The sequence below is a fragment of the Lemur catta genome, chromosome 1, assembly GCF_020740605.2.
Source record: "Lemur catta isolate mLemCat1 chromosome 1, mLemCat1.pri, whole genome shotgun sequence".
NCBI classification, from domain to species: domain Eukaryota; kingdom Metazoa; phylum Chordata; class Mammalia; order Primates; family Lemuridae; genus Lemur; species Lemur catta.
Window position 1 is genome coordinate 10,687,592 of NC_059128.1, and position 21,819 is coordinate 10,709,410.

Here is a 21,819-nt window from a genome sequence, read left to right on the forward strand (position 1 = left end):
CTTTTAGTAGAGTCTCAGTTACATATTTTTGAATTTATTTTTAATACCAATGGAAACTGAGTAACTTTTTCCTTAAGAAAAAGAGGGAGGGTTGTAATAAATGTTTAACTCTAGAAGTTGCAAACAAATTGAAAACACTTAGTCTCAATCTAGGAGATAAATGTGAACTATCATTTATAGGTAAGTTGAGACATTGTCTAAATGGTATATAACACTACCATTTAATTCACACTGTTAACTTAAATGTCAGATAAAATGATCTCATCGGCTTTTTACTTGTTGGTCCATTGGTATGAAATGGAATATCAATTGAATTTAACATATTCTTGAAAAGCCAGTTAAGGCTATTCATCTTTTGAAGCCAGAAAAGTTTAATCCAGGGGCAATCTTCACTTTTGTACTAATTTATAATTTAGAGCAAGGAACTAATTAGGTATCCAAAATTCAATAATAAAATTTATTTATAGTAATAATGAGAATAATTTACATTCACGGTAAATTATATAACTCAGAATGTTAAAGTAACTTGGAAATTCTTATTCTAAATTAAACATCTTTTTACTTCTTACTTGTCCTGTTTGATCTGAGGGAAAATAAAATTGTAAGGAATTGCCAGTACTTGTTTCTTATCTATTGAAAGTGAAATGTTTATTCACCCTTGTATACTGAAAGGACATTGGATATAAATGAATATCATGGCTTGTGTGACTTTTTAAATATAAATATATGTCAGGCACTTTGTAGCCATAGCAAGAAGTATTATTTCTAAAATATGTATGGTTCGTTTATATAGAGTCTATTGAATATCTTCCATTTCTTTTTTTAAAAAATTATGTGGAGTTTAATTAGAAGCTTTCTCAACAACAAGCAAACCCTTTTCTCTGTGATAATGAAATCCCAAGGATGAGTTAGGGTTAGGGAAAGGTGAAATAGCAGAAGACTTGTAAACTTACAGTATCACATTTTGTGTTGAATTATTGAGACATCTGTTCTTCACTACACCTTGCATGTATCACCATTTACACATAACTTTCAAAGTAAAATGGAATAGGTAATTAACATCAGTTGATCAAAATTTTTGATATCAGTGGTCCTAAAATAAGACACATAAAGTATACTAATTTTTTAAATTTCAGGTTAGCATTTATTGAACTTCAATGCTGTGCAAGGTGCTATACCAGGGAGAAGGAAATTAAAATGAATAGGGTTTTTTGTTGTTTTTAAGTGTTCAGCTTAATGAGTTTCTTTATCATTTTTAAATTTTATTTTTTAATTGACATAATTTTACATATTTATGAGGTATATAATGTTTCATGTAATGTACAATGATCAGATCAGTATAATTCATAGCATATCTATTATCTCAAACATTTATTGTTTCTTTATATTGGGTAAAATGAACAAGTTTGGTTGGTTGATTGGTTGTTTCAGAGACAGGGTCTCCCTCTGTCACCTAGGCTGGAGTATAGTGGTACGATCATACCTCAGTGTAACCTCAAACTCTGGACTCAAGAGATTATCCTGCCTTCAGCCTCTGGAGTAGCTAGGACTACAGGCACACACTACACATGCCCAGCTAATTTTTAAAATTTTTATGGAGGCGCAGGGATCTTGGTATGTTGCCCAGGCTGATCTCAAACTTCCGGGGTTCAAGTGATCCTCCTGCCTTGGCCTCCCAAAGTACTGGGATTACAGGCTTGAGCCACTGTGCCTGGCCCAATTTTTGAATGTTACTATGTACTTAGTTTCATGACAGGTACTTTACATACATTGTTTCATTTCATCCTCACAATGTTGCAAAGCTTGGAGAATGGATTTCTCATTTGGCAGAAAGGTTCGGAGATAAATAACAGTGTCCTAATGTACTCGTGTTTTGTAAATAAGAACTTTGAAGCTAAATCTGTCTTCTAATCCTGGCTCTGCCACATACTAACTGTATAAATTCTGTCTGGGTTATTCAACTTAAACTCATCTTCACAGATGTGTAGGCACCAAGCACTGTGCCTGGCTCACAGTTTGGAGGGCCTTAACAAATGTTTTAAAAACTGAATTGTGTTAGCTCTTTAATAGAAATTTTCTAAAAGTTAGAATTATTTTCTTTAACACATCATTTGACAGCACAGTTTCAAGTTTCCAAAGTATAGAAAATCACCAGATTCAGACTCTTTAAACAAGGTGCATATATCACATTCAATCTCAGCACCTGTATGATTACAATTGCAGGGAACATTCAACATTAGATGGCAAAGCACGGTCATAAAAAATGGTCCATAGAGCTTTCCCATGGTGGCGGGCTGATTGGTATAAACTCCCATGTTACTATAGTTTGATTTAATTATAGTCTTTTTCTCTTGGAAACACTAAGAGAAATAGCCTATTTGTCACTTTTTATCAAAAGCTCTAACGTATTTTTAGTTTTCTGACTCTGCCATAGTCAAGTTTTGACTATTCTTCTTAGACCTTCTACCACTAAGGAGTACAAAAACAAATGGAGTCCAAGATACATGTTATTTGGTGTAAGGAAAATAGGGATGCAGGAGAGGGCATTAGTAAATGAGAAGGGAAAAGAAGGAAGAAAAAACCTCTATTGTACAAATATCCTGGCTTTTCAAACTTAGAATTGAGATGTAGAGTTGAAGTTTCTGCCGTAAAACCAAGCATTGCTCTTACCTCTAAAACATCCAGAGAAGGACTGTAACCAGACATAAGCATTGTGTCTTTTTCTAGCTTGGGAAGTGGCTGGAAGAAACTATTTGAAGAATTAAGATAGATTAGTAATGATATTATTTAGCTGCTACTGTGTGGTAGACACTGGGCTAAGCTCTTGTTGTGGAATACCTTCCTTAATCTCTGTGGTAACCTATGTGGTAGTTGCTATCGTTCTTCCCATTTTAGAGTTCAAGAAACAAATGCTTAGGTTGCTACCTCTCTAAGGCTACTTCTACAAATCAAAAATGGACTTCAAAATAAGAATTTACTGAGCACCTACTACTTACTCAGTAGCCAAGCTTCTCATATACTTTGTACTTCAAAGGACTTTTAGATAGTATGTTTGGTAACATTCATAAACATCTCCTATAACAACTCTATGCCAGAACTTTAAATTTGAATTAAATCATTTCAAAATCAGTTCATGCTCATTGTTGAGAAAAGGGGAATGATATAGAAACATCGTATAAAGTGTACTTGCACCCACTACTAATGCCTTTTCCAAATCCTTATTAGTGACGTACTGTGAACAGTTTGATGGGTTTCCTTACAAATCTTTGTATGTGCATGAAGTTTTGTGTGTGTGTATTTCATATGCGTATCTTGTTCTGTTGTAGTATGTATAGCATCATACTAATTACCTGTTTTGCTTTTTTTGCACTTAAAACTTGGAAAGTTTTTTATTTCAGTACATATATGGTTACTCTTTTTAATGACTGCATGTTTTTTAAGTTACTTTCTAAAAATATAAATAATAGATACACTAATGGTTAAATATTCAGATAATATAAATAAAACTAAAGGTATTTAAGAACCCTTTCCCCAGTGACAACTACTGTGGACAAAAAGTATCTTTTTTTTTTTTTTTGAGACAAGGCCTCGGTTGCCTGAGCAAAGAGTGCAGTGGCATCATCATAGCTCACTGTAGCCTCCAACTCCTAGAATCAGATGATTTTGCTGCCTCAGCCTCCCAAGTAGCTGAGACTACAGACACGTGCCACAATGCCTGGCTAACTTTTATTATTTTTTGTAGAGACAGGGGTCTCACTAAGTTACCCAGTCTGGTCTTGAACTCCTAGCCTCAAGCGATCCTCCTACCTCAGCCTCCCAAACTGCTAGGATTGCAGGTGTGAGCCACTGCGCCCTGCCAAAAAGTACCTTTTAAAACATATCTCCAAAGGACCAAATCTTAGTTTGGAGTGTGTTTATGGAACTGCTGAAACATGCACTGAATATAAACTGTCCAGAAACTGCTTGGCTTCAACCATTTTTCCATATATTTTGGTGAAAAGGGCTATCAGTCTCTATTATAAATTAATATGGGTTAGCCTTACTAAGTATATCTCCACAAAGGGAATGACTGTGATATATTAAAAGGCTTTAAGCTCTTTTATGGTTCTTTGCACTAAAAACATGTTTACATGCTTCGTGCTTGGGATTGACATGTTTATAAAACATCTGATAAATGTTTTACACGTCATAGAGTTTGAAGGTGAAATATTCATGTATCTGAAAGTAGTGCCAGAAAACTGAAAATACACTGGCACACTTAAATGTCTTTGTTTCTATATTCCTCTTCAACCATAATAGAGTTAGGCCTTTTCTGAAGTGGTTTGTTTTTAATATTAGGTTTCCACTGTAAATGTTTCTCCCTAATTAAAGTTTACATTAAAGGACAATGTTGAATTTTGAAACGGTAATTCACTAAAATAGTTCTAGAAAACACGTGGGTATTACATTGTTTTTCTAAATCTATTGACATCTGAGCTTGTATCTAATTATGAGTGGTTCAGAAATAATCCTAAACTGTGTGATTCATGTATCTTATGTTTCATCTTAAACTCTAAATTGATAGGTTTTTGTTTAGAAGTGTAAACAATAAAATTATTAAGTATCTAAAGTCTTCAGTGGTGTGAATAACCACTCCTAAACTACATTTTGATGTCAATTTTTCAGAGGTACTAAATTAAATAGAGGTAGATGGATATAGAGTTATAAATCTGATCATCATAATAGATCTGTAAACCTGAGGGAACAGCTGCTGTGAGTTTTCAAGCAAATAAAGGTTAAAATGGAATATTATTTGGGGTGAAAAAGATACAGCCTATCAATTCAAATGAGCCCCTCAGTAGAATTAGCACTATGACTCCTATACTTTATTTAACAAACACTTATTTAGCCCTTACTGTATGCCAGGCCTTGAGATTAATTAAAGTAATGAATATAATAGTCTAGTGGTAAATGACTGCTACAGTGGAACTGTGTAGGCAGTTATAGTGCAAGTACCCTAATAGAGCAGAGCACTGGGTGCCCGGGGAGCACCTAGGAAGAAGAGGAGCCCAGAACCCAATATGGAGAGTGAGGGTAGGGGAGGAAATTATCAAGAAATTCTCAGAAAAGCGAGACCTGGAGGATGAATAGGAGTTAAGTAAAGATTGGACATAAAAGGGAGCACATCAGGCAGAAGGAACTGTAGGTACAAAGGCCTGCATAAATCAGAGCAAAAACTTTTTGGTTGGGGGGAGTTGGGGTTGCAAAGATAAGAGAGATGAGGCTACAGGGCTGTGTGATAAAGAACTTTGTATACCAAGCTGAGGCAATTGGCTTTATCCTGACTATAGCAAGGCTTGTGACATGATTACATTTGTATTTTCTGAAAATTGTCTTTGGCTGCACCATGCAGAGACCCTAAGAAATGTTCTAGAAATAGTGAGGTTTTAAAAAATACATGTAATTCTCTAAGCAGATAAAATCTAAATTACGGATCAAGATTACTAATTCTTAAAAGTTTTGTATTTGATTTATGCAGGAGAATTTATTGAGCACCTGTTCTTTGTCAGGCACTGTGCTAAACACTTTACTTACATTATCCTCCATGGTAGGTATTATCTCCATTTGCAGATAAATTGAGACTTGAAAATATTGTCACTTACCTAGGGTTGTAGCTAGAAAGTGTTAAGGCCAAGATTTGAATCCTGGTCCTTCTGATTTTAGAACTACTCTTTCCTAGTTGGGTAAAGAGGGAATATGACCTCTGAGAAGACATCATCTGTGAGTGCATTGTTTTGAAGGGAGCACACAATCACATGTAAGAGGTAACCAACCAGGAAATGTCAACAAGTTTTCTGAAAATCATAATTACATGACTCTCCCCAAAAAGCTGTAGACTTTTCTCTTTGTTATTATAATAGAATTAAGAATACCAATTTACTCTTCAGCACTAGTGAGATATGGTTGAGGTGAAAATGGGTATCTTTTGTTTTTAGATAAAAAGGTGTGAATCTATGGGTTTTTCACATACTGAATACTAGAATTGTTTTTATTTAACATTTTAATGAATCAGTGATAGGAAATTGTATAGTACATTTAGGTTGTCACTGACTATTCCCTTTATAGAGCTTTGGCTTGCTTTGCTCTCTTGAGACTATGCTTCCTTCCTACCCTCTTGCATACCCCACAAATCCTGTGTTTGCTTTTAAATTAGAATACACCAGTACAGTGAGTACCCGTATTGAGGAACCTTGCTTGTAGTAATAGCTGTCATTCCTTGAATGTTTACCATAAGTTGTTAATAAACAATGTACTAAGGGCTAGCTATGTATATATTATTTATTTTTCAAAGTAACCCGTGAGGTAGATGGTATTATCCACATTTTTCAGTTGAGGATACAGGCAAAAATTTCACACATCACACAGCTAAAGAGAATTGGATTTGGGATTGGGTTTGTGGTTGGTCAGTCCAACTCTAGAGGTAACTCTTACCTACATCTCTCTTCCAGCAAGATGCCTGCACATAAGAACGCGTTCCACTTCAGGGAGTTCAGGCCTGCTGTAGTCCCCAGAGTTAGAGCCCCTGCATTGTAATATAGTAAAGGGTTATATGTAGTGTCTGTGTCCAAAGAACTAACATCCCCATGAATGCTTCTCCCTTTCATTATACTGTTCTCATTACCTCCCAAAACACTTAAATGTAAACATTAAAAATGTCGTATTAGAGAACACTAATTTATAAAGAAAACATTAAGGAAATTTCAGTCAATATTCAATTAAGTATCTTAAGAGTTCTTAAATTTAATCCTGTGTGTGTGGTGGTGGTTTCATGGCTTAAAGAGAAATCTTTTATCAGTTGTCTATATGCTTTAGCCTCCTACTTTACTAAATTACTAAAAGTTATTTTCTAGAAGTTTTCAGCTTCTTCCTGTCATTCTCTGCCTGCTTTTCACTTTCACATAGCTTGGCAAAAGCTGTAAGAATAAAGAATACAAGCATTCAGTGTACATTTTCACACATAAAGTAGCATAAATCTCAGTGATTGTCTCTTTCCCATCAGAAGAAACTCAATGTTCTCAAAGTGGAGAACCTTCTCTTTTCCTTTCCAGTATTCACTTAGTTTTGTGGTTAGCATTTGATTTTTTACTAATCACTAAGGGAAGGAACCCTTGGCAACTTCCATAGCCTGGTGTGTGTTTTAATTTAATTTTTTGAAGAGGTAGTACATTCATATGGAACAGAATTCAAAAGGGTATTCAGCAAAGAGTCTCTCACCCTTCTAACTTTGTCCCCAGCCACTCAATTCTCCTCCACAGAGGCAACTAATGTTACCAATTTCTTATGAATCCTTTTATTTATCTATTTGTTTGTTTATTTGAGACAGGGTCTCGTTCCATCACCCAGGCTGGAGTGCAGTGGCACCATCATAGCTCACTGCAACCTCAAACTTGTGGGCTCAAGCAATCCTCCTGCCTCAGCCTCCTGAGTAGCTGGGACTACAGGCATGTGCCACCATACCCGGCTAATTTTTCTATTTTCAGTCGGACAGGGTCTCGCTCTTGCTCAGGCTGATCTTGAACTCCTGACCTTAAGCAATCCTCCTGCCTTGGCCCCCCAGAGTTCTAGGATTATAGGCATGAGCTACTGCACCCACCATATATCCTTTCAGATAGACAATCCAGAGATTGTCTCGGGACATAATTTAAAATATATTGAAAGGGAACATAAAAAGATATTTAGATTAGATCTATAGTATAACTAATATCTTCTGGCATTTAGCTATTGCAAGAAAATCTTGAAGACTGTTAATAGGGTTAGAAACTTGAAAGATAATACTTCCATGTGGATAAATACAGTCATGTACTGTATACCACATATGTGACAGTGGTTCTATAAGGTTATTATATTTTTACTGTACCTTTTCTATATTTAGATACACAGATACTTATCATTGTAATACAGTTGCCTGTAGTATTCAGTATGGTAATATGCTGTACAGGTTTGTGTCCTAGGAGCAATAGACTGTACCATATAGCCTAGGTATGTATAGGGTATACTATCTAGGTTTATGTAAGTACACTCTATGATGTTTGCACAATGACAAAATCACCTAACAACACATTTCTTACAATGTATCCCCATCATTAAGTGACATATGACTGGATATTACGCTCTAAGACTATGTCTCTGTATTAGCCTCTTTACCCAACAGGGATAGTGAGATTCCAAACGTTAGCTATAAGGGTGTAAGAAATAAAGCCCAGAGAAAAATCCAACATTTTAAATTTTTTGTCAAACTGTGATGCATCTTTACCTAAAATATCAATTGTATTCTTCCCACTCTTCAGAGATATGATCAAGTTAAATGTGTTCTGAGACAATGTAGCTGAAGTAGATCAAAGGAATTGGGGGTGCTAAGGGCAGACTAAAGTGGTTAGGATTGTGCTGTTTGTTAGAAGTATATCACTAGGGTGATCTGAAACTTTCTGCGACAAGTAGACCCTAAGGTGAACCCTGTGAACCCCATTTTCTGGTCTTCACACTCTTATGTAATCCCTTCTCCTTAAGTGTGGGTGTGACCTATGACTTGTTTGTAACCAATGCAGTATGGCAAAGATGATAGGATGTCATTCCCGTGGTTACATTGTCATGTAAGACTGTCTGGATAGCACACTTACGCTAGAGACTTTTTCCCTTGCAGCTTGGAAGAAGTAGGCTGCTGTGTTACGAGATGGCCTGATGAGAGGACCACATGGCAGGGACCGAGCCTGAGCCCCAGCCAGCACAAGTGTGTGTTCTGAGCTAATTACTGTTATGGGCAACTGGGCTTAATTCTGCTGGAACCCTCTGACAAGCCACATGGAATACACTTCACATGGAATACACTTCAAATTGTCCACATGAGGGAAGAAAGAGGGGAGCATTTACCCACCAGCTTCCATTCCCCTTTTGGAAAAGTGTTTCTCATTGGGTGTTTACTCCCTTGCATGATTCACACATGTACAGGTGCCTAACGGATTCTCAGAGGTGCCTACTCTATGGGTCAGAATATCCACAGCAGAATACAAGAGGTACAGAGGTATAGCTGAGGCAAGGTGCTGTCATGTTACATCTTTGAAACTGGGTTGCTCCAGTGAAAGGCAGGATGTCAGGTGGGCAGAGTTGCTTAATTCAATCTACTTCTTGTATCACTCATTATTATTTGCCAATATTTCAGCAGGACTAGACAGCCTACCAGGTCAGGTGACCCAGACCTTCATCCCAGAGGTATCTGAGTTCTTGGTTTCTTTATCCGTAGTTGCTAATACAATTGCTGAGTCTCTGTTATCACTGGGCAAAGAAGTACCAGATGTCCCAGTGAATTCCCTGGTTTCCAAAAAAAAACTCTTTCCTGCTCCTGTTGTCTAGAACACCAGACTTCAAGTGATCCTCCTGTCTTGGGCTTTCAGAGTGCTGGGATTACAGGCTGAGCTACCATGTCTGACCTTCCTGCTCCTGTTGTGTCACCACAAACCCTGCACCTTGGCTCAGCACACCCAAGATCCATTCCCACAAGTGTACCTTCAGGACCTGCCAGTGCATATAGCCAGGTTTTGCGATTCTTTGGGTATCTTACACTCTTTCCTCCCAGAACAGGGACTATTTTTCCCACTCAGACTGTGCTGTGAACCTCATCTTGATTATTGGTTTAGAAGTAGTGAGAGGAGACAAGGGCAGATATTGAAAAGGACAAGCATTATCTTTTCAGGCCCTGTAGGATCTCCGGACAAGGGGAGGCTGCTACTCTCTAGCAAAGAATTTGGGAAGCTGCTTCTCCCAGCCCAGAAAATTCAGGTTAATCTTGGGGTTTAATATGCTCAGCTGATCCACCCAAATATCCCCATTCCAGGTTTCTGTGTCCCTCTGTTCCTATTAGAACCCAGATTTTATCATAGAAGACTTGTCGAGGCTTTTTTCGCATCTCTTTTGTAGCTGTGATATTCTTCAATCTTGAGCCTGAGTTTTGGCAGTGTGCCTGCAGCTGCAGGACATAGGGTCTCTTTAAACACTGACCTGGAAGTCTTCAGAATTTGAAGAATGCCTATATTTGAGGGTTGGCTAACCTGAGCCTGTCATTTTCTTTTTTCATGGCTTCTAAAGCTGTTAACTAAAGCTGGCGAACATCAGGACCTAATGTTTCCGTTCCATTCAAGTGCCACCACTATTGTTGAACTACTACTTCACCTTTCATATACACCTTATTTTAATCTACTACTGGTAAAAAAAATCTTTGTATTGTCACACTGCTGCTTGAAAGGGTTATCACCACCCCACTTAAGGAATGTGAGGGAGTGGGTAGGTCTTTTTTGCCATCTGACCAGTGAGTGAGCTAGTTCTAGAATCTCATTCAAAAATCTTATTTTCTAGGGCCATTTCTATTACTAACTCTCCTTGTCTGGTTATCTCCTCCCATTCCCCATAGTCCCTGCTGAAAGCACATCCCAAAACAAAGGCTTGTGTGCAGGCCATTTATTCAGTAAGTAGTCCCGTGACCTAGAGTGGAGGGTATGAAACTGGGAAGGAGGGAGAGCAGTACGAGAGTGGGTCATTGAGCTGGTCACCACTACAGGCACCTGGGTTTAGACTCTTCAGAATTGTCTTCCTGAGGAATAGTAGAGAGAAGCTCTCAGAAGTCACAGCATCCAAGCAAGGACTGACAGTGTAAAACGCTGAAGTGCAACTTGGCTTGTCTTTTAACCCATATGTCTGACTTATTTTCTGCCTTAGATCTGGAATTCTTGGTTGCCTTTTTAAAATAGATTTGTTGGGATGATGTGATGATAGTGGTGTTTTAGAAAGCAAACCTTTCAATGGTGTGCTCTGTATGGATTGCTACACTGGAGGGAGGGAGACAGTAGGAAATATTTCAGTAATTGATACGTGAGGTGCTGAGGATTTGAACAAAGGTGGTATTAGTGAGCATGGAAAATAAAAAGGCTAATCAAAGAGTATTTTGAAGGAAGACCTACAGATGAGGGCATATGAATCACAGAGGGTGTGTTTTGATCCAGCACAGGTTGATAAGTTAGAGAGTTCGGGGTCAGTGAAAGAACTGCCCAAATTCAAAGCCCATGCTATTTCTACTGCTACCCGCCACCTTCTCTCCCCTGTTGTTTCTTAATTCTTTTCCTCAGAATCAATTATGTATAGGTTAGTAGGAAAGAATTGAAGCAACTTTTCTCTTAAGCCTGTTTGCACTTTAAGTCTTATTTCTAACTCTGATGCCTCACTGAAGACTCACCAGGCCCAGTCTAAGACCGCCTTGCTCTAAACTTGTGATGCTGTTTTATGTGATATGGCAAGCTATAATCTCTCTCCACAGTTCCTTTCTTTCCTTGCCTCCCTCTTGCCTGTTTCGTTCTTCTTTTTCCCACCCCAACTCCAATATGAAACTCTGGATCTGGAAGCTATTTATATATTTCCTGATGGACATGAGCCAGTGAAAAGATTTTCCACTCATATTGGCGAAACAAGTAGGAGAGCATACCTAGGGACATGAAGACTGTGAGGGGGATAAAGACAGATATGAGAGTGTATTCAGGAGAGCTGTCAACACTGAGGCGTATTTTAGTTACCAGAGGAACAAACATGAAGAGAAAACCAAAAATTTTAATAATAACAGAAAGTGATCCTGTTTAACATGTAGCAGTAACAATCATTTGTTACTAAATTTCAAATTAATTTGTTTTACCTCTTTGTAGCTCAACTTGATTATTCATTCATATTGGTTGTGTAGCTCAAGTTTTTGAAAAGAGACATTTTTGCCCACATTGAGGATTAGAAAGAAAATATTCTGTTGAAAGAGAATAGAAAAGAATTAAACAAGTAGGAAATGGATCTGTAAAGTATGGTTATTACACAAGCAAAAGGAATTCTAAGACGTTGACTTTATACCATCCGCCAACCTCCTAACAGCATCATTGAAAACCTGCTACCTGAGCAGAGTGCACTGGTGCCTTTTATCCATGAAATGCCTTGGCTACAGGTGGACTTTTTCTATTACAAGGAAAAATTGTTAATAAAAGTTTTTGAGTTCATCCCAAAAGTTATATCGTTTATTAGTCAACCATTGCTGTGTAAGAAAACCTGAAAACCTCAGTGGTATTGAACAACAAACATTTATTTCTCGTAAGGTTCCAGGTTGGTTGGGGCCACTTAGGTTGCCACGTGAGTCAGCATGGTTGGCTTTGCTCCCCTGTTGCTCATTCTTCTCCACCCCCCCCCTAAGACCAACAAGCTAGCCACAGTGTATTCTTTGCATGGCAGAAGGCAGGAGGGCCGGCCCAGATCCCAAAAGAAGAAGGGACTCTGTACAGCGCAATAATGTTCAAAGTGTGTCTGCAATGAGTGGGATAAATACAGGAATTGAGAGAAAGCATTTAGAAGCTTTTCTGACAATTGCCACAATATTCAAGCTGTATTTTTGCTGAATTTTACTAAACTATTGGTCCATGACAGATTGAAAATTTAAAAAGAAAAACCAAAAACTGTTCCTTTGACCCAAGATAGTTTGAGAAGTGCTGGGAGAGATTATATGACATTCTGCTCACTAAAACTGAGTATCTGCACTGCACATAAAGTGGGCGTTCCAATCTGTGCGTTGGTCTTGAGGGATTTGTGTTAGGATCACTTTGTCACCATGAATCTGACCATCTTTGTCATCTTAGTTTTCTCATCTGTAAAATGGGAATTAATAATTAATACCACCTTCTTCAAGAAGAAGTGCCAGAATTTAATATTCTAAGGTAAGCACATAGCACAGAGCTTGGCATATACACACAGTAAGTTTTCAAAAAATTAGGTACTATTGTTTGTTTTTAATTAATTATCAACTAGGTGACAGGCACTACAGAATCAGAAAATAAGGTGGGGCCTCTACCACAAAGGAACTCTTAGTCTGGTGGAGGAGTCAGCAGACACATATATAAGAAAAGTAAAGTATTATGAGAGTTTAGTGCTGTTATAGAGAGAAACACAGAGCACCAGCAAACCTTTTAGATTGGAGGAATACCTGCCCTAGGCTTTAGGGAGCTAGATTAAGGTAGGCACTTAAAAGAGGAAACATCTAAGATGAGTCCTTGTGTGTGTGTGTGTGTGTGTGTGTGTGTGTGTGTGTGTGAGAGAGAGAGAGAGAGAGAGAGAGAGACAGGATCTTACTCTGTTGCCTGGGCTAGAGTGCAGTGGCATCATTCATAGCTCACTGCAACCTCAAACTCCTGGACTTAAGCAATCCTCCTGCCTGACAGGGATAGGGCTAGAGTGTAGGCAGGTGCTAGATCAACAGATAGGCAATTTGAACTATGTTTTGAAGTCACTTGCAGATGTAATAGCCTTCTCCAAAACGGATTAGGAAGGGGAGGGCTAGGTTTTCCAGAGGAAATGAATTGACTTTAGCATTTAAGATATCTGTGGAATATCTATGTGGAACCATCCAGTGAAAGTAAGGAGTGACCCTGGGAGTCCAGAGAGAGCTCTGGGTTGGAGCTATTGACCAGGAAGTTGGATACAACAGAATGAAGGCTGTGGGGCAGGTGACACACCAGGAAAGCAGATGGTAAAGAGAGCTGGGATTCACCACACTCAGTTTAGATACTCCAAAATGTTTGAACAGATGAAGAATGCCAAGGGTACAGTCTCGTTTATATCTCATAACAACCCTATGAGGTAGGAAATATAATTTCAGTTTTACAGATGAGAGCGTTTCAGGCTCAAAGAGTTAAGTGATTTACAAGGTTAGGTAACTGCACTGTCAGCTGTGATTTCAAGTCCAGTCTGTCTGATTTTAAAGCCCATTTTTTCCTACCATATCCTGTTTATAAACCTCAGAAGGTTAAATATATGATCGTGTTATCTTTAATTCTGTTTCTTTACCTCTGCCAATATCCTGGTTTAGTAGTATTGTGCCATATCCTTTTAACTGATCACCTTTTCTTTAATTTCCCATGCTTCATTCCCAAACATAACTATGAGATTGCCTTTCCTATCAGATTGACTCATCCTACTCAATTCTACTCCATTGCCTACTTTAAAACAGCAGACCAACAGAAGTCCTCTACTGGCTACTGGATGAGGTCTGTCCTCTTCAGCTTGGCATTCAAGGCTCTCCATAAAATCATGAAGACTGTTCAAAACTTTTCCATATTTCCCACTTGTCATCTGTACATATCCATGCCTTTGGGTGTCATTTATATGTGGATCTTATTGTGGTGGTCTCAGAGTATTCCTTTATAAGGATGTCATTTTAATATTTAGGTTAAATAAATTAATCTTATGTTTGCTCTGTTACCATTTTTCTAAAAATGATTTTATCTTTGTGATGGAATCAGCTTGGGTATCTTCTGACCTTAGTTCCCTGCCCAGTGTAAGGGTTCTTTGTACTGTATCACCAACAAAATGAGCCAGCCTCTGCTCCTACACTTTTCTAGAGGGATACTTTTTTTGAGGAGAGGAGAGAAATTCTAGTTGTTGGAAATTTCTTATCAGTGAGCCAAAATCTTCCTCCTTTGAATATCCATTTGTTTCTCGGACCCTTGAACAATAGAGAAGTCAGTTATTTCTCCCCTGCCTTGTGGAGGCCCATCAGACATTTAAAGCAGCTCTAATGTCTCTGCTTAGGTTTCTCCTACATAACCCAATAATCTCATTTGGTTGGAGCTTTTTTCCTGTGACAAGTCTCAAACTCTCTTCTAGTCTCTTTCCCTCCTCTGAAAATCCTGCAGCTTGGTCAGTGCTCATCTAAAAACTACAGGGCCCGGAACAACACAGCACCTCACAGGAGAGCAGTGTGACATAGTCCCTTGATCAGGACTCGATGCTTGTACCTGAAGCCTGACATTGCTTCACCTTTATAGCCGTAGTGTCACATTTTGCATTCATTCAGTTAAAGCACCCATATATTGTTTTACATAGTTGGCAGTTAAGCTAGTTCTCCCATCACGTACTGTGCAGTTGATTTTCTTTAAGTATAGAACTTTCTGATTTTCCTGGATACATTTCTACTTTATTTTGACCGATTTCGTTAGCCAATTATGATTCTGCTATGCAGTGTGTTGTTATCTATGTTTCCCAGTTTTAGGTCATCTGAGATTTTGAACCATATTTTGTATATCTTTATTCAAGTTCTTGATAAACACTGCAAAAACAGAAGCTCCCCACTCCACCCCCCAAATCAGTCAGTGCTACTTGCCATTGGTTCTGTTAGGCACTCTTCTGTCATCCATCTCCTATCTCTTCATCTTATCTGCAAAGATCTCATTTGTACATTCAGCATATTTTCATCTGGCACCTACCATGTGCAGGAAGGTGCTAGAGATACACTGAGGACAGCAGTCTCTATCTTGTGGTGCTGACAGTCTAGCAACATCATGAAATACTTTGTGGAAATTAGGTTACACAATTATATATGGTATTTCTCCTTACCTGCTACCATATCAGAAAAGGGAATGAGGTTTTACTTTTTGTGGACTCCATGTTGGCTATTAGCCTTCTATCACCTGAACGTGGGATTCACCCCCTTTCTCTTTTCGCCTTTCATGGTTTCACAGATAACTTTGAAAGTCTCTGAAGTTCATTGGTGCCCTTTTTTGGCTATATCTTTTAAAGCTCTGAGCTCTTTAGAGAACAGTCTGTATAGCCATGTTTTTGGTGGTGGTGGTGGTGGCATTTAAACACCTCTTTTTTTTCACATTATCAAGATTGTTTTTTATTTTATAGTAAACTTAATGAAGAATTTCTGTCCAACTTTAGCTGTTTTCTCTCCCACAATCTTTGTCACTCAGATTTTATATTTTATCTTTAAATTTGGAAATGAACTTTCCTAAGGAGAATAGCTGGCTATCCTCAGATTTTCTTCATTTCTTCTTTGACTTCTTAAAATACCATAGTTAATTTCTCCAGGATACTGGTCTTTTTCACTTAAACCACTTATTTGTTTTTAAGTTTGCCAGAATTAAGCCCAGATGAGCATAAAACTTTGATATTTTGTCTGTTTTCTGAGGGATTAAACTGTCAACAATGCAAGGTGTTGTGTTTTCATTAAGACTGTACAAAGAACAGATGTCTTCGTAGTTGGCAGCCTACTTGTCTTCTTCTCAGGTGTGGATTCTCTCATCAGTCAAGTGTCATCCACATCCTTCCTCTGGCTGATTTCTACAACTATAGCGTTTCTACCTACTCTTCCTTCCCGTTTGGTCCAAAGCTCTCCACCATACTGTCTTATTCAGATTATTGGATTTGCATGTAGATGTTTATTTTCTTTAACGATTGAGAGGATTCTCTGCTTTTCCTAAAGGACTGTCTCTATAGGGCAGCAGATTTTCTATAGATGCCATAGTCTATTGTTACCCCATCCCACCAAGTCTTGGTGATTTTCATGAGATTTTATATATCTCCTTGAATTCTTTTTTACTATTGCTACTTTTAAGTATAGTGCCTAGCACGCTGATGTTCAATAAATAATATTTACAATTAATCTTAAGAAGTATTTGCCTTCTCTTTTAGGCTGTGAGGATATCATTGCTGAGAGCATCTCATTAGATACCTTAATTGCCATCCTCAAGTGGAGCTCTCATCCATATGGCTCTAAATGGGTGCACCGACAAGCTTTACATTTCCTCTGTGAGGAATTTTCCCAGGTCATGACTTCGGATGTTTTTTATGAACTCAGCAAAGACCATCTGCTTACTGCTATCCAGTCTGACTACCTACAGGTAATCATTTATGCACCTCTCAAATTCATTGTCATTCATATGTGCACCAAGAAATCCATCTGTACTCTATTCTTCCATCTAGGGTAGGGCAGGGGGAGAGAAACAGGCAGTTTTCCAACCACCCAGAACTGCCCTCTTCATATTTGTCCAACAAAAGCCTCTGGCTTACTGGCTCTTCGTGCACACTGCTGCCGTGACCCAACATCTGAACAAGCCCAGGTCCTAACCAGCTGCACCAAAAAGAGGTTGAGGCAGTAGGCAAGGTCAGAAGCACATCCAAACAGTGATTTTCTTGGCTTCCGTTAATATAGATTCACTATAATGATTCCTTACTTTTGGTGGAGTATCACATACTTAGATTGTAGACAATAGCTTCAGCAGCACAAAGTAAGAATAATATTGAGTTTCTCGTCTGCTCAAATGATTATTAAAACTCAATGCATACATTCTGCCAAAGTATATGTTTTCAACTACTTATTGTTAACCTGTAGTTTTTAGTAAATTCTTATGTTCTTGACTTAAATGCCAGTCTAATTTGGTAATTTAAATTAATAATAGATTTTAAATATTACAAATATACTTTCAGGTAAAATATGTTCAAGCTTAATTTTTTTTTTGCATTGGCTGTATGAATTTTATGCTAAAATCTATACAACAGTTTTAATGCTATGAAGACATAAACCCATTGAGCCATTTCTTATTGCCTTGTATTTGTGTTAGAGAAATTATAAGATGCTTTTATTTCAGTCAAAAATACAGCAAAGAGTTAAATAATCTACCAAGCATCTGTGCTTTTCCCTTCATACATTGCTTTGATTGCAGTATAAATGTTGTCATTTTGGGGCTTGATTTATGGAGGATCTTTGTTCATTAACCTTGTCTCACTGTCCTGATCAAGACTGGATGCTTTATGTTTATGGGAATTAGGATTTGTCAGTTCTCTCAGATTACTGTCTTTAGGAGCTTTGTATTTCCTCTTAGAAAACAAAAAACAAACAAAAAATGGAGCCTAGATCTGCTCTAAGATTTTAAATAAAGTACAAAAAATGAGGGGTACATTGCCATTTCACAGATTGTGCTTCAAAGGTCCTTCCCCAATCAGCATAGAGTACCTTGCAGAGATTGTAGTTTCTTCTGCCAAAACAAGTTGCTGTGCTTGTTTTTCCTGTCCCTGCAGAAGATAGTAATCACTCTGTATTCCTATACTTTTACTTTCATTTATTTATATCTTGTTCCAAAAAAGAATTTAAGGCAGCTATATAAAAGTATAGAAACCATATTGTAAGATAAAATAAATTTAAAATAGGAAGAGAACATGATAAAGAAAAAAAAGATGGAACTAAGAATAAAAAATTTAGTTGGAGCCAAGAGTGAGGTTACTGGGTAAAATACATATGATTCAGCCTTGTATATTTGCTGTTGATGAACCACAGATTTAACTGTAATATTTCAAGCAGCCAGTGTAAAGAGTGAAACAAGGTAAGTTGCATACTATATTTACATTATGATCTAAGAAAAGTCATTAGTGAAATTAATCATTTGTCTAATTTCACTACAATAAATATAAACTTTTTTATTATAGGCAAGTGAGCAGGATATCCTTAAATATCTGATTAAATGGGGAGAGCATCAGTTGATGAAAAGAATAGCAGATAGAGGTAAGCTCAGAAAATTAGCTTGTGCTAATTAGTTTGTGTAAGTTTTTGATGGTTCTTACTTTCCCCAAAGCTTACTGAAATGCATCCTGCACATCAGTCTTAAAAATTGACACTAATGCCTGGTGAAAATAAAGCTTTTGCTAAAATCCTTTAGTAGAGAGGGTATAGTTTGTAAAAAATAATCAGAAAATCTTATTTTGCAACTTTAAAAGGGTACTCTTTATTGTTCTTACATGCCTAAAAATATGTTAATTGATTCATGAAAATATTAGAATGAAAAATTTTATATGATGATTAACGTGTTACAAAAGCATGCTGCTGACGAAAGTGTTCTGGAATTAGTGTTGGTGGTCGCACAACAATGTGAATATACTAAAGCCACTGAACTGTACGCTTTAAAATGTTTCAAATGCTGAATTTTATGTTATGTGAATTTTACCTCAAAAAATATGAATATAAAGAAAAAAGCACATTTATTTTTAAATATTGTGGAATGTAAAAGAGAAATAATACTTCTGAATGACCTCCAGCCAGGGTCACTGCAGCAGAGAGAGAGGCATCATATATAGAAGGGGGAGTTTTCAACTTTGGACACTTCTGATTCTGTAGCAGTCTTTTATTTATGTCTGGGGTTAGCCCACTCACCTGTCCTCCACTCATACATTATTGTGTTCCTCTATATATTGAACCCAAATCAAAAAAATTTAATTAGAAAAATTAAATGCAGATTTCTCTTTCCTGTCATTTTTCAATAGCTTTATTTATCTATAATTTATGTATCATAAAGTTCACATCTTTAAAGAGTTCAAGTCAGTGACTTTAAGTACATTTACAGAGTTGTTCTGTCACATTTTTAAATATATAAAAATTTTGTGCTAAACCTGCCTTCCAGCCTTCTTACAGTGTTTCTTTAATATGCTAGTACCCAAGCACTAGGGAACAAAAGCTGTTCTATTTCATTTCTCCTAATTTATTTTTCTGTGGCTTGCAAAACCTTTAGCAGTTCTCAGATCTGAATTTTTTTAAATATAAAAATGACTAAAATTAATTTAGAAAGTTTTTAAAATGCAGTCTCTCTTCATTTGAAGATTCTGTATTTGCAAATTAACCTACTCACTAAAATTTATTTGTAACCCCAAAGTCAATACTTGTGGCACTTTCATGGTCATTCATGGACACATACAGAGTAGCAAAAAATTTGACTCACCCAACAAGCACATTCCCAACCTAAGTAGAACAAGACAATGGTAGGCACTTTGCTGCCTTATTTCAAATATATTGTAAACAAGTGTCCTTTTCACAGTCTATTACCATGTTTTTCAAATTTTTATATTTTTTATTAGTGATCTCACTGTTTAAAATGGCCCCCAAGCATAATGTTGAAGTGCTATCTCGTGTTCCTAAGCACAAAAAGGCTGTGTGATGTGCCTTACAGAGAAAACACGTGTTAGGTAAACTTAGTTCAGACATGAGTTATAGTGCTGTTGGCTGTGAGTTCAGTGTTAATGAATCAACAATATATATTAAGTTAAAGTATCTTTAGACAGAAACACACACATAAAACAAGGTTCTATCTTAATCAGTTGACAAAAATGTTGTGTCCAGGCTGGCCTAGTGGCTCATGCCTGTAATCCTAGCACTCTAGGAGGCCAACGCAGGAGGGTTGCTTGAGGTCAGGAGTTCGAGATCAGTCTGAGTAAGAGTGAGACCCTATCCAACTAAAAATAGAAAAATTAGCCAGGTGTGGTGGCCCATGCCTGTAGTCCCAACTACTCGGGAGGCTGAAGCAGGAGGATCGCTTGAGCCCAGGGGTTTGAGGTTGCTGTGAGTTGATTGAGGCCACGGCACTGGCCAGGGTGACAGAGTGAGACTCTGTCTCAAAAACCAACATACAACATTTCTCCTTAAAAAGAAAAAAAAGAGAAAGTTGTGCCCAGAGGCTCGCAGGAACCTAACCCTAGAAGCAATAGTTCAGTATTCACTAATTCATTGTTCATGTAGGCTTTATAAAACATAACTACTGCAAATTACAAGAATCAATTGTATATACCTCTACATAATCATTATAGGCCATAGTCTTGTTCATTGATGTAAAGTTGGTAATGATAAATTGTCATTTATTTGGGGCAGATACTGAGCATGTTTAAGGGATAAAATTTTCCTTAAAACAGTAGTTTTCAAACTGAGTTTTAGAATGAAAGGTTCTTCTGTAGGGATAAGAAGAAAGCTAAGTGAACCAGGCCACACCTTTGTTTCAGTCACCTTTATATTATATGTAAGGGTTCTGCCCTTACCTATTACATGTTTGGGCCCGGTGTGGTGGCTCACGCCTGTAATCCTAGAACTCTGGGAGGCCGAGGCGGGAGGATCGCTCAAGGTCAGGAGTTCGAGACCAGCCTGAGCAAGAGCGAGACCCTGTCTCTACTAAAAAATAGAAAGAAATTAACTGGACAACTAAAAATCTATAGAAAAAATCAGCTGGGCATAGTGGCGCATGCCTGTAGTCCCTGCTACTCGTGAGGCTGAGGCAGTAGGATTGCTTGAGCCCAAGAGTTTGAGGTTGCTACAAGCTATGCTGACGCCAAGGCACTCTAGCCCGGGCAACAGAGTGAGACTCTGTCTCAAAAAAAAAAAAAAAAAAGCTACATGTTTGGGGAATTTCCTGTAAGATTTTGTATGAAAACAGGATGCCACTGCTTTAAGAAAAAAATTATTTTGAAAAGCAATGCCTTATATAAGTATGAGGCCAAATCATAGCAAGGCAAGAAAAACAAACCTTTTTCTATACACTTGCAACAATTTTATTTTGAATGACTCCAGAAAAGGCTTAACTTATCAAAAACAATATTTCTTTTTATATAAGCATATATGTATATATAGATATTAGTTTGTCTATGAGTATTTATTTTAAAAATTACCATTTACATTCATGAATGGTAATAATCTTATTCAGTGTTAATTTTTCAAGAAAAAACAGCCGCTAGGTTAAAAGCATGATTAAAGATTTCCAAAATTATGTAACCTTTCTTCCCATTTCATTGTCATAAGCATATGTGATATGCTTTCCCTTTCACTAATATCCAGGGAAGAAAACATTTATTATCTACTCTGGACAATGGACACATATTACATGTCAAAGATCAGAGAGTCTACTTTTATGCAGTAACATTCCCACATTGTGGAAATTTAGGAGACTTTCATAAAAATCTTAAAACTAGATAGAGTGCACACTAGGTTTTGCTGCTTTGGACACCAAGTGATAAATATGTTGTTAAATTACTGTTGAACATATATAGCCTAATGAGCATACTGATAACCTACAGTGACCAGAAGTATCATATGCCCTGCAATGTCCTTATTGTACTGAAAACTGGCCACAAAACTGAGACAGCTTAAGAAAAAGCCCTTGGTCAAACTAGATTTTAATAGATTGT

General features: G+C 37.3%; 1 protein-coding gene across 1 annotated transcript in view; it reads left to right on the forward strand.

Moving 5' to 3' along the window:
- BTBD7 (BTB domain containing 7) overlaps window positions 1-21,819 on the forward strand; it is a 53,277-nt gene that overhangs the window by 12,801 nt on the left and 18,657 nt on the right. The window contains exons 3-4 of the mRNA XM_045561697.1: window positions 16,519-16,727; window positions 18,310-18,385. Of these exons, the coding sequence (XP_045417653.1) occupies window positions 16,519-16,727; window positions 18,310-18,385 (285 nt within the window). The remainder of the gene's footprint in view (window positions 1-16,518; window positions 16,728-18,309; window positions 18,386-21,819) is intronic.